General features: G+C 40.5%; 1 protein-coding gene across 6 annotated transcripts in view; it reads right to left on the bottom strand.

Annotated features, from left to right (window-relative positions):
- The window catches only part of GRIA1 (glutamate receptor, ionotropic, AMPA 1), a 335531-nt gene that overhangs the window by 151002 nt on the left and 171179 nt on the right, over positions 1-13350 (bottom strand). For all 6 annotated transcript variants that reach the window (XM_011931636.1, XM_011931637.1, XM_011931641.1 and 3 more), the window contains 2 exons: positions 12686-12870; positions 7325-7378 (listed from right to left, as the gene is read on the bottom strand). In XM_011931636.1, coding sequence (XP_011787026.1) covers positions 7325-7378; positions 12686-12870 — 239 coding nt within the window. The remainder of the gene's footprint in view (positions 1-7324; positions 7379-12685; positions 12871-13350) is intronic.

Here is a 13350-nt window from a genome sequence, read left to right as displayed (position 1 = left end):
TTACAAAAGGATTTTAAACAACTTGAACTTCATTTTTCTCCTCATAAAATGGGACCAGAATCTTACTTTTCTTGGAGGGATGCGGAAAATCTTGGGGATCTCTGGGGTGAATTCTCTCAGAGGATGGGGATGAGTACAAAGAGTGACCTAGACTGGGATGCTTGGATCACCTTGGAAGAGAGCATTCTTTGGCATCTGGGGTTTGTCTTTCTATCCACCCACTCTCCTTTTCCTTCCAAAGGCTCTGGGCAGTGTCAGCTCTGGTGATCATAAAGTGTCTGTTACAGAAGAGTGAGGTGAGAGCAGAGCAGGAGAGGGAAGGCTGTGTGGGAGGAAGAAGAGGAAACTGGAATAAGCTTCATCAGCAAAGAGAGTCCTTGAGGGGGGCACGGTGGGGAGGAAGGAGCACTTCTGAGCTCCCTCTCTGTCTCTGGCTCTGTCCCTGCTCCACCCCCCAACACGGAGGCATATGAGCACACTGAAAATGCAGTTGCGGGAAAAGAAGCAACAAAGAAGGAGCAAGCGATTGCTCCAAATCCTACCCCAGCTTTGCTGTTTAACTTCTGGGTGACTTCAGACAGATGACCTCCTTTCTCTCATTCTTGAGTGTCTATTTTATAAAATGAGGGGCCGGGTGAGATGAGTTTCATAGGTACCCTTCAGCTCTCACTCTGCTGGATTCTTCAAACAAGGGTGAGGGCACACTCTTTACATGACTGCTGGCCTTGTGGATGCAGCCTCACGAGCCTTCCCAGACACCCCACAGCTGAGGCGGCCTCCCTGGCCTCTGATCACCACACTGTGACAGGGCAGGTGGCCATCTATGGGGCTTGGATACTTTCACAGGCTGTGATTCTTCTCTGGGATTCTTTTGAGAACGTTATTTTACATGTTCTAATCTAGCTGGAAGACAAGGTCAGGTTGCTTCTGGGATAAAGTTCAGCCTCATGCTTCTTAGTCCTTGCATGAGCCCAGTGCAGTATCAGGCACACGAACAGGCCTTGTCCATGTTTGGTGGCTGTGTGGACAGCTGTAAGAACCACATCCTGAGAGAAGGCACTGGGGGAACAGGAGGGTGTCCAGACTGAAGGCGCAAACACCAAAGAGTTAGCAAGGTAGCTGTTTTCAAATACTCAAAGGTTGCTTTGTGGGAAGGCAGCAGACAAGTTTTGCAAGAGTCAGAGAGCATGTAGAGTCAGAAGTGATGAGAGGGTGACACAGGGTGAACAGCACACAGGCCGTGCTCTGTTCCAGGAAGAGTGCAGAAACTGAGCCCTTTGAGAAGGAAAAGGGCGGCCTCAGAGGTAGGACTTTTCCATCACTGGGTATTATTCAAGCATGAGCCAGATGGCTGAGTTTCTGTTGGGGACGTTGTAGAGGAGATTCTGGCTCTCTACATGAAGTGGGTTAGAAGCCCTCTTAGGCTTGTCTTTAACTACTTATTTGCATATTCAAAACTAAATTCATATTCCCACTCCCTCTACTTCTTTTAGCATAGGTCTAAAAGATTTTGCCTTTAAGTACATTTGATATGTAGGTGCAGACATTATTTTCTAAGAATTTGTTTTATTTACTAATTCATTCATTCGTTGACTCTTTAAAGCACACCTGTTATGTGCAACTCACTTTGCCAGGCACTGGGAATTCAGCAGAGAATAAGTCACACACAATCCTTCCTCTAGGAGCTTGTAGATAAACAGTGAGGAAGACATAATAGAGAATCAGTTATCTAATTTCAAGTATAGTAAGTGAAAAAATATCTGGAGCTATGGCAGCATAAAGCAGGTAGATGTGATTTCATCTGTGAGAGCGTTGAGGGATCTCACTTAATTCTCATAAAACCCTATGAGGATGTACATAATATCATTCTCTTTTTTAGAGATAAGGCAACAAAAACTCAGAAAAGGTAGATAAATTGATTAATGTTACATAGCTAATAAGTATAAAAGTCAGAATTCAAACCCAGAACTGGCTCCAAAGCCACCCTTCCCAACTACTATACCACCTGCCTAACCAGAAGCTGCAGAAACTAAACATGACTGTGAGGTATGGAGCCAACAGGAAGAGAGGCACTGAAGAAAGGGGATGAGCTCAGCTTCGCAGAAGGAGTCGACAGATTTATCACCACAGGGGAGAAAGGAGACTAAAGAACAGCTTCTGCTCAGGGCTGATCCAGCAGAGGAGCAGCAGCATGGGGCTGGGGGCTTGGACTAGCTGCCAAATAGACCAAAACTTCCAATCTAACATTCTACAGGAGTTAATCTGCAAGCACATGGCAGAAATGGTCAAATGTCCTGATTCCCAAGTATCCTGATAAGACCTGGAACTGGCTAACTCCATCATCTCTTCCTCAGCTTCTGCCACACTAGAAATCATCATTTTAATAAAATTCCATCAATGTAGCTGTAGTTCTTATCTTTGTGACTCACCAGAAGCAAATCTAGACCAAATGAATGTTTCTCAAAACAGAGGACCTGTGGACCTCTGTAGTGTGTCTGTAGAGCCAGTTTGGAAAACGGGCATTAACAAGCAAATGCTTCAGTGCCACTGCGATTGCCAGTATGAGTACCTAAACCATGGAGTAAATGGTGGGCTGGATGTCCAACGGGAATCTGAGAGTCTGGATTGGAATGTCAAGTCTATTGCTGCTACTGCAGGCAAGATTTAAACTCAAGCTGTCTTGTCCAGGACAACCGTCTCTCTTTTCTGGCTCTTTCCCCAACTCTCCCTGCTCAGCACTCACATAGCACAGTAGTAAGAACACACATTTTGGGATTCCATGGCCCGTGAGGAGAAGTGCAGCCCCATCACTTTATATATTTTGTGACTGTGGAACAGTCAACCTTTCTGAAGCTCTGTTTCTTCATCTAAGGATAACATCAACCTCAAAGGCTATGAGGAAGGTTTAATTGACATGCATTTAAGTGTTTATCATAGTGTCTGGAATGTAGCAATCAGTCAATTGTGGAAGTTATTGCCATTGTTATTATTGTTGTAATTTATTAGGGATTTAAGGAATTCTAATTCAGTGACTCAAGTGTCTCGGCCTCAGGTTAGCCTGATCATCTTATTCCTATGCCCAACTCACTTGGTTTTTGTCATATTCCTGACAGCCAAACTCCATTAATTAGGTTCCTGTCTTCCTCCTCTGCAGCTCATTCATGTAATGTCTCTGAGCCTCAGTTTCCACATCTGTAAAATGAATTCCACCTTGTTTACTTCATAGGAGTATTATGACATCCAAAACCCAGCAGTGTGATTCATACAAAAATCTCACATAAACTATAATATGGTGTAAAACTGAGAGAGATTGTCGATATTATTATTGTTATTACTCCTCTAGAAGGCACCATATGGTTCACACTGGTCAATGTTGTCCAACAAATTCAATATTTTTAGACAGGAGTCTGCTGAAACCTGTATAAATTCTCACAATCTTCTAGTTCTCTATGAGACTTTAAAATATGTGCTTTTATTCCAGTGAAATTCTAAATACCAATATAACAATCTGATCATTTACTCCATGGTTTAGGTACTCATAATGGCAATCTCAGTGGCACTGAAGCATTCGCTGGTTAGAGCCGCATTTTCCAAACTGGCTCTACAGACACACTACCGAAGCCCACAGGTCCTCCAGGTCCTCTGTTTTGAGAAACACTCATTTAGTCTAAGATTTGCTTCTGGTGAGTCACAAAGATAAGAACTACAACTCTGGAGGGCTCTGGCTGCCAGATGTCTGCATTCCCCACAGTCTCAGAGCAGGGAGTGAATGCACAGTCAGTGCTAGGGTTTGGAAGAGCACTGGCAGCCAGGCTCAGCACTTGCGGGTTCCAGGACCCAGGCAGGTCTGTGAGAGATAGCGGCATAGCTTTCCAATTTCTGCATGGTTCAAGTTCATCTTATGACCACACCAATGCTATGGAAATAAACATACATATCTCTTCTATAAAATATGGATATATATGCAAGCATATATATGCATATGTACATACACACCATATGTGAATATGTACAGATGGGTGGATTTAATATGTGAAGTAAGAATTTTCCATTTGTGCAGAACACTTTTAACTTTTTAAAGCATGGTGGCATTTGGCAACATATTTGGTCTCCCCAGTGACACTATGAGTAGGTAGAGTGGGAGTTACTGTTCTCAATTGACAGATGAGGAAACTGAGGGTTGGAGAGTTGTCCAAGAATACAGAGCCAGCTAAGAGTGGCACCTGGACAAAAAACAGGTTTTTTTTTTTTTTTTTTTTGACTCCTCGCCTATAAGTTCTGTTCTCTGACCTACAATCCCCTTCCCTCCTCTCTTCCGGCAGCCCTTCAGAGGTGGCTATTTGAACCCCAAAATCATTCCTCCAAAGTGTTCTGCTAAAAGAATACTGCTGGCTACTTTGAAGCTCATGCATTCTGACAGGGACAGAAAGAACTGCAAAATAAAAATGTAGCTCCCTCCTTTTGTTAAACCTTTCGAAGCCTTCCTTGGTCTCTAACTCTATAATTACACCCTAATCACAAACATTCCGAAGGAGTGGGTCAGTTCTATGCAGCAGTAGACTAATTATGTGGCAGAAATTCTAAAAATTATCATCTTATAAATTGCACTATTCCTCTGAAAGGGGAAGAAAACACACCACATACTCGACTATGTTTCAAACTGAATTAATTAGTAATTTGAAGCCTAATTATCACCTAATCTATTGGAACATGTAAGTCTTTTTTTATTTGGACGGTATATGCAATTTGCATCCTATTAGCTGGCAGTTGTATGGATTTGAGAGCTCATTAGGTCAGAAGAAGAAAAATGCATATCAGAAGGATATAACAACCCAAGAGACTGACTTGGTGATGCTGTGACTGAAGGGTTACTGGGCAACAGATGGAGGCTGGCAATGTAATTACCTGGGGTCTTTCAGTGACTCTAAGGCCACTGTATGCAATTTCTGTCTCACCCCAGAGAGGTAATTATGCGTATCCCCACCCTTGTTCTGTGTATTCTTGTTCTATGTTTGTTCTGTGTATTCTAAAGCAGCAGGGTGCCTACAAGGTCTCACTGAGAGGTGCCCTGGAGTTGTAGAAAAGGCCTGAATACTGTCTGCTATCCTTGGTGACAGGCCTAGCTCTGGTGCTGCCTCACCATGTGACCTTGGCCAAGTCACGGCCCTTTGCTGGTTGTTTCCCTAGAAACAAATGAGGTTTAAGTGGAGATGACTTCCTAAGTTCACTCTAGCACTAAGGATCTGGGAGTCAAGGGATGTCATGGGCTTTCCTCGCTCCAAAGTCAAAAGTTCCATCTTTGCAAATGGTCTTTGGAGGGTGAGACTCTTGGCTCCCCAAAAGTGTCTGGAGAGCCACCCTCATTTAAAATGCAAATACCTCTGAGAAAAGTAATATATTTAGCCATTAACAGCTAGGCCTAAATTAACCTACTGCCCTAAGCCCTTCTTATTTCACGTCCTGACTCTGAAATATTGCCAATACAAGTTAGTTGAAGAAGGGGAAAGAAGAGTAAGGCGGGGATCTATCTAAGGCTGGATGCCAGGTCAGAAAGTGGGACAGAATTTATGGATTAGGCAGGATGCTTTAGTCACATTTTTAGATTCATGCACCCTGTGCCTTATTTCTACTAATGGCCTTTACTCCAGAAATGAGTAGCAAATATTAATTTTTGTTCAAATAATATTGCTCATAGAGATAACACAAAACAACATGGTTAAAACTGAAGCCAGTTATATGTTCAGTTAAATAAGTTAAAACCTGAAAATTTGTTATAGATAAAAAGCTAGAAACCACTTCTTAATGGAAACATGGAAAATTGCAAAGACAGACAAGGATAATAAACTGTAGAAATAGTTATCATTAAGAGAAACTTGCCATCATTCAAACTGTCACATGGAAAAATTTGTTATTGATTAAAATTTGATGGGTGATGCAGCCACTTTGGAAAACAATTTTGGACTTCCTCAAAATGTTAAACACAGAAGTATCATATCACCCAGTAATTCTATGCCTAGGTATATATTAAAGTGAAAAACTGGTGCACTGATGTTTTATAGCAGCATTATTCATTATAGCCAAAAAGTGAAAACAACCCAAATGTGCATGAACTGAAGAATGGATAAAGAAAATGTGGTATATGCACATGATGAAATATTGTTTGGCAATAAAAAAGAATCAAGTACTGATACATGCTGCAACATGGATGAACCTTAAAAACGTTACGCTAAGTGAAAGAAGCCAATTACAAATGACCACATATTGTATGATTTCACATATATGACATGCTCTAGATAGGCAAATACATAGGGATAGAAAGTAAATTAATGGTTGCCTAGGGCTGGAGGAGCTTGGGGGATAATAAGGAGTCATTGCTAAGAGGTAAGGGATTTCTCCTAGGGATGATGAAGAATTTTAAAATAAGATTGTGGTGATGGTTTCATAACTTTGTGAATATATTGAAAACCTTTTAATTGTACACTTTAAATGGATGAATTATGTGCTTTATAAAATATGTCTCAATAAAGCCTTTAAAAATGGGTTTAAACACCAAATGAAATTACATTTGGCTTTGGACAGAAAAGCTAGAAGAATTAAACTTCATGATAAAAAAGTGGAGGTGTAAAACATGACCCAGAAAAAATAGACTTCACAGAAATAGTGGTTACAAAAGAAAACTCATAATGGTACATGCTAGTAGGAAAAATTTAATATATACAAAAAATGATTTGATGGGTTGTTTTCTTCGTAATACAAAAAACAGTAGCACTCGATACAATGATCTGTAGTACATTAAAACAAATATATATATATATATATATTTTAAACAGACTTATCTATGCCATGTAGAAAAGTGAATATAAACTAAGTGGACAAAATATTGTTCATGCTGGGAAGTTGTTTCTGGTTAAAATTTTGTCAATACTAGTGTAATTATGATGTAAATGTATTTATAAGCAGTAAAACTATCACTGGGGTCAAAATAGAGGGCCCAAAACAGTAGGATCAAGACATCTTGTATTAATTCAAAGATGTGGTGATTTTGTCCCTATTGCCAAGGGGCAGAGCCAATTAAAGCTGGAATTGTGAAGATGATAAAGCCTTGCCCACCAGTATGCTCTCTTCTGAGGAAGGTTAGAGGTTCATGAAGAGTGTGTTGTGGTTTGATGAGTGGGATGTGGAGAAGATAAAAATTTATTATTGCCAAGACTCATTACAGCCCTAAATTGCCACTTCCACCTACTCAGTTCACATCAGCAAGAGGCAAGGTAGGTCCCCAAACCTGGAGAAGCCTTGAGTTGAGAGCCTGCAGTGCTCTACTCACCAGATTTGCAAGGATGTAGTGGTAGCCGATGCCGTTCTTCTCCAGCTTTATAATCTACAAAACATAATAGGTGGAGACTCATTAATCGTACTAACAATTAAAGCCACAACAGCAACAGTAACAATGGCAACTGATATTGAGTGCTTACAATGTGCCCTATCCTAAGCACTCGAAATATAATATTCCAACCATCCAAGGATGGTGGCATTGTCAACATCCTTGTTTTACAAATAACGAATAGGCATGGAGTGCCTATTATATAAACTCCGTAAGTTGTAATCTTACAGCCCTTGAGTGGCAGATGGCAGAATTTGAAATCAGTTTTGTCTGATTCCAAGGGCAGAGTGGTGTTACTGTAACCCCAAGGACCCATCTGAAATGCTCACTGCATTCTTTCTTTCATAAACCTTCTTTGTATGTGAAGATTCTTCTTTAGGTGGGAATCTTATGTTGATGAAATCTGTCATCACGATATTTGTTGATTGGAAGGATGGATGAGTTAATAGGTGGATGGTGGATGAACAGTCAGATGGGTAGGTGGATGACTTCACCTTCAATTCCTTGCATGAACCATACGTAGATGCTCTTCTTTCTTTTTCTGAATTTTGTGCCTTCCTCCCCGAATCAGTTGGGTACTCAGACATTAATGGATTGCCCAAGTTAGAAGCTAGAAGCGAAGGTTAGGATCATCTGGTCCAACCTCTCACTGTACAGATAGGAAGTCAAGATCCAAAGAGGGAAAGTGGTTTGCCCAGATCCGATAGTAGCCTGGTGGCAGCATCAGGACAGGGACCTGACTCCTGTGAACTTTTCCATTTGATGTTTGATTATGGTTAATCATTAAGAACTAGTGCGCATGAATGCCCTTTTATCCCAAAATGCAGACTATCCCTAATTATCACAGGTAGAAAAAATATCTGTGGAAAGAACTGCCCAGAAGTTTGCTTGGGCAGGAAACACACCTAATAATGAATGGTTAAGACTACAGACCTTGGTTTTAGATCTAGCTCAGCCTGCAAATTAACTTAATCTAATTCCCTATTTTTTTTTAATCATCAAATTGGGGTTAGTGTACTCTTCTTGGTGCCTCTCCCCCTGTACTGTTGCAAGGAGACATATAACAAATGGTAAGCACTTGGGCTTCTCTAACTGAATAAATTTTCAAGGTTATTAAAATCCACATTCAGACATCTACTTAATTGGATGTATGTGCATAGTGACTCACATTTTTTTATGTGGGGAATAATTAAATGCAAGCACACACAACAGATTCTTTGAAACAGTGGTTAGATTGTGAAATTCCAGACCAAGGAGCTCAAATACTATTGGGATGATAGTTTTATTCATAATTCTTCATTACTTTTTCATCTGCTTGTCAAATGGTTTGCTGTCTTTTCAACAATGAGATACCCTTATCAAAAACCTATTCAGCTTCTAATAAACACAAAACAGCAAATACATGATATTTTAAAACCAACCACATTCAGACAATGGAGAAATATCATCCATTCAAGATGAAAGTGCAAATTGAAACATAGGAAACAGCTGATAACCGATGACCTTTGACTTATAAAAACTGGCAATTTCATGTGATCCAACCTGGTATCAACCTTCCCATCTATCTACTCCTCAACCTATACATTGACCTTCCCTCCTCTAATAACTTCCTTTCACAAATATGTATTAAGTGCTTGCTATGGGTGAAGCACTGTTGGTAACACAGTGGAAAGGTGAAAGAAGCATAGTGCTTGCCCTCTTGGGGATAACACTTTACTGAGAGGAGATCCAAAATAAATACGTGAACAGATAAATACATACAGGGTAACAAACTGAGAAAGGTGTTGTAAATGTAAGAAGCAATTTCACAAGGGGTCCATCACCTCACTGACCCCCATTACTTCAAAGCTCATTCCCAATGCATTGCCTTCATTCACAATATTTGTGTCTGAATGGCCTCTCCCATTCTCTCTGATAGTTCGTATCCTTAATGACTGAGCTCCAATCTCAACTCCTCTGTAAAACCCTCTATGATTAATGAATTAATCCATTCAACAAATATTTATTGAACATAAATTATATGCCAAGCACTATGCTATGTGCTGGGGAAACAGCATTGAGCAAGTGAGGCAAGGTCTCTGTGCCCTCATTGAGTTGAGTTGACATTTTAGTAGGGTGCCAGATGGTCAACATATAAATAGATAAATGAACAAGATTTCAGCAGGTACAAGCACCATGAAGACAATAACATAGGGGGATGTGATGGATGGCCTCAACAGGTCCTGGTCTACTCTCACTTCTAACTTATTTTGTGCTTAATGACTGTATTATATGCTTTGGCATCATATATTGAAAAAGTGTTATATTCTAATAACCCTGTTCCTTGCTCACAAACCTTCACTGACTCCCCACTGTTTACAGAATAAACCCTAAACTCTTTCTAATGGTTTCCGAGGATATTCTTGATTATGTGTTTATCTTCCTGCCATCCTCTCCAGTGGACTCTCAGCATCCATCACTCAGCCTGCAAAACGGCATCATGAAACCCAGCCCTCACATGCCCTCTGGGCCTCCTGACACGCCCTTTCATCCATCTTAAAGGCTCTTATCCAGCCAATGACTACCTATAGAAATCCTGATTTATCTTACATTTAAGAACTTTCTTAGACGCTTCATTGATTCTTTATTCTTTTAATTCACTAAAAAGAATGTATTGAATACTTTATTTGGTGCCAAGCACTATCCAAGGCATTGTGGACTCAGCAGGGAAGAAAATAAAACAAAAATCCCTGGCATCGCCGAGCTTCAATTTTAGTTGGGAGGCTGGAGACAGACACAGAAAATTAATTCCCTATTTGGAATTTTGAGTCACTATTTTTTTTTTCCTCAGATTAGGTGAAAAATTTCGTGTTAGACTGCATGCAGTTACTTAACGTAACTGTATCCCAGGTATGTTCCCAGTTACTGACTGTGAGATAGTCCAGGATGATGCTAAGTGTGAGATTGTAAGTCAGAGATGTAAGTTGTAGGCTCATTACTGTCATTCATTAGTTGTCTGAGCCTAAGGCAAATAACTTAATCAATTTGACCGTCAGTCATTCTGTCTATAAAACGTGAGCATTAAGCAATGAATCAAGTGATCTGTAAAATCCTTCCAACTCTTTGGTCTTACTTTTCAAAATAGATGAAGGAAACAATTTTAAAAAATGTTAATAAGCTACAATCTAAAATACCCATACAAACAGGTCACTTCTTTACAAAATGCAAGTTTACCCTTTGGTGGAGGAGTTAATTGTAGATAGCAGAAGCAGAAAAGTTGCATGTTTAAGAGGTTGGGCTCTGTGGCCAGACCAAGAAAGGTTTGACTTCCTGCTTTTATCATAAGCTAGCTGTGAGATCTTGGGCAAGTATAATCTCTCTTTTCTTCATCTATAAAATAGGGGAATTGATAAAAGCTGTTTTACATAGTTGATGTGAGAATGAAATAGGATTATGCATGGAAAGGGCTTGGCCTAGTATCTGGTATACCTTACACACTCAAAAAAATAGTAGCAATGGCTATTGTCTATACCATAGAACAATATACAATAGATCATCCGTCTATTAATATGTCATTATCATTCAGCACTTTTTCCGTCGACTCTGTTATCTTGTCTTTTTATCAGTTTTATAGAACAGAGGCCTTCACTCATGTTTTACAGATGGATTCACTTATGCCCAAGGAAGGAAGTGACTCAAGAAGCCGGTCCTAGTAGGCACTAGGAATAGCAAAAATAGGCAAATGCTTGCATGTGTCACTTACTGTGGGGCAGACTCTGTTCTAAGTGCTTCACATGAATTGATTCTTTTAATTCTCACAAGAGCCCTCTAAAGGTGGCTATTATGAGGATGATGCCCATTTTACAGATCAAGAACTTGAGATGTAGAAAGATTAAAAACCTGGTCAAGGTCACAAAGCTAGTAAATACTAGAGTTGGGATTTGAACCCTAGCCAGTCTGGTTTTATCTCTTCTCTTCACTATTATCTTATCCTGCCTGAATTGAAAACTGGAATTCAAATCCCTGACTCTGGCCCAGAGAACTTCCATCTCAATGGAAACAATTTTTGATGGGTTTCTCTTTCCAAGAGGGAAGGCCAAATTCATACTTTACAAAGTAGAACGGTTAGTGCCTTAAAGAATCCATAACATTCAAACTCTCTCCATGTTCTATTGCTGAGGCCTCTGAGTGATAGCTGTCCTACTACTGAGATTCTCTGTGAGGGCCCCAGGGGTCTTGAAGGCCATTAACAAACTTTGTCATGTTGTCAAGTACCTAAAACTATCCATTTTATTGTGTGACATTGTTCAAAAGTTATTGCAACATCTGCTACCTTGCTAGCTCTGAATCTGAATACATAAACGTAGTTTAAAAAGATAAAGAATCCACAAAAAAATCCTGCTAATTCCATGATGGGCACATGCTTTTGTTCTGAGACCAGGGGAAGCACAGTTTAGAGAGATCTAGCTCAAGACCGTTGAGGTTACAATGCCTGTTTATAGAAGAATGTACCATGAATTGATTTCTCAAAGTCAAGGGCATGTTCAAGGAAACAATAGAAAGAAAGGTGGCTGCAGGTTCGTTAGCCTCTTAAAACAGGTACGTGGGTGAAAGGAATGAGATGCCAAACCCTGGATCATGAGTGACAGAGTCCAGAGTTGAACCCAGAAATTTGGCTCTATAAGCTGTGTTCCTAACATGATAACATTTTATAAACTCTCAAATGAAATGTAATTTATCATTATCTTTTATTTTTATTTTTTTTGAGACAGAGTCTTGCTCTGTTGCCTAGGCTGGAGTGCAGTGGCACAATCTTGGCTCACTGCAACCTCCACCTCCCAGGTTTAAGAGATTCTCCTGCCTAACTGCCTCACCCTCCTGAGTAGCTGGGATTATAGGTACATGCCACCACGCCTGGCTAATTTTTTTTTTTTTTTTTTAGTGGAGACAGGGTTTCACCGTATTGGCTAGGCTGGTCTTGAACTCCTGACCTCAGGTGATCCGCCTGCCTCAGCCTCCCAAAGTGCTGAGATTATAGGCCTGAGCCACTGCACCCAGCATTTTTTGTCTTCTTCTTCTTCCTTTTTTTTTTTCTTCACAAAAGAGGGATACATTGGAGTTAACAGGACTGAGAACCATTTGAAGCCCTATGTCAAGGCTCCCATTGTGTGTGGTATTTCAGAATTAAATTTTGTGAATTATGGAAAACGAGATAGAAGTCATCTAGTATCACCTAGTCAAGAAGCCTCTTTAAAGGCAAACGTGTATCTGGCTATTCCTGAATCACCTCCCGCATCCACCCTGAGCCCTTGCTGCTTTCACTACCTGGCCCAAGATAGCATTGAGGCGTTCTGATTCACAGTCCACCACCACCAGTCGCTCCTTTTTCTTCTCCAGGTCCTGAAACAGCATCCGGTATCCCTCCTCTGTGGTTGTCAAAATGTTGACTGCTGTCACCTGCCAGTTCTTCTCGGCAGCTGTGTCCAGGACTTTCTGCAGGACGGATAAGCCTGAAGTTTGGATGATTAGGATAGAGAAATGACAGACAATCAGGATTTGTGGGCACCACCCACTCTCGTCAGGCACCTACCTCCCCTGGCTACCCCCAAATCCACCCTTCCGCCAAACTCAGTTCTGGTTTTCTCTGGCTGCAAAAGTCTGAACTTTGTGAGGTCAGGCACTGTGTTTCTGAACATAGTAGATGGTAGAACTAGTGATTAAAAAACACAATCTGAGACTCAAATCCAACATATGGCTAAATGACCTTGTGCAGGCTCATTAGCCTCTTTAAACTTCAGTTTCTTCAAAGGTAAAGTGTGGTGTAAATAATGCCCAACTCATAGTGTAATTATGAGGATTAAGTGAAAATGTTTGATACATACGAGAGTCTGATACCTGCAAGGGTTTTATAAATATTAGCAGTTAGTTTTATTGGGCACTCAGTAACTGCTTATTAAATGTGCCAACCTAGCATCTAAATGGTCACCTAA

This window comes from Colobus angolensis, unplaced genomic scaffold, assembly GCF_000951035.1.
Source record: "Colobus angolensis palliatus isolate OR3802 unplaced genomic scaffold, Cang.pa_1.0 Scaffold90, whole genome shotgun sequence".
Classification (NCBI taxonomy): domain Eukaryota; kingdom Metazoa; phylum Chordata; class Mammalia; order Primates; family Cercopithecidae; genus Colobus; species Colobus angolensis.
The sequence above is the reverse complement of the archived record's forward strand: the minus strand, read 5'-3'. Positions and strand labels throughout refer to the sequence as shown.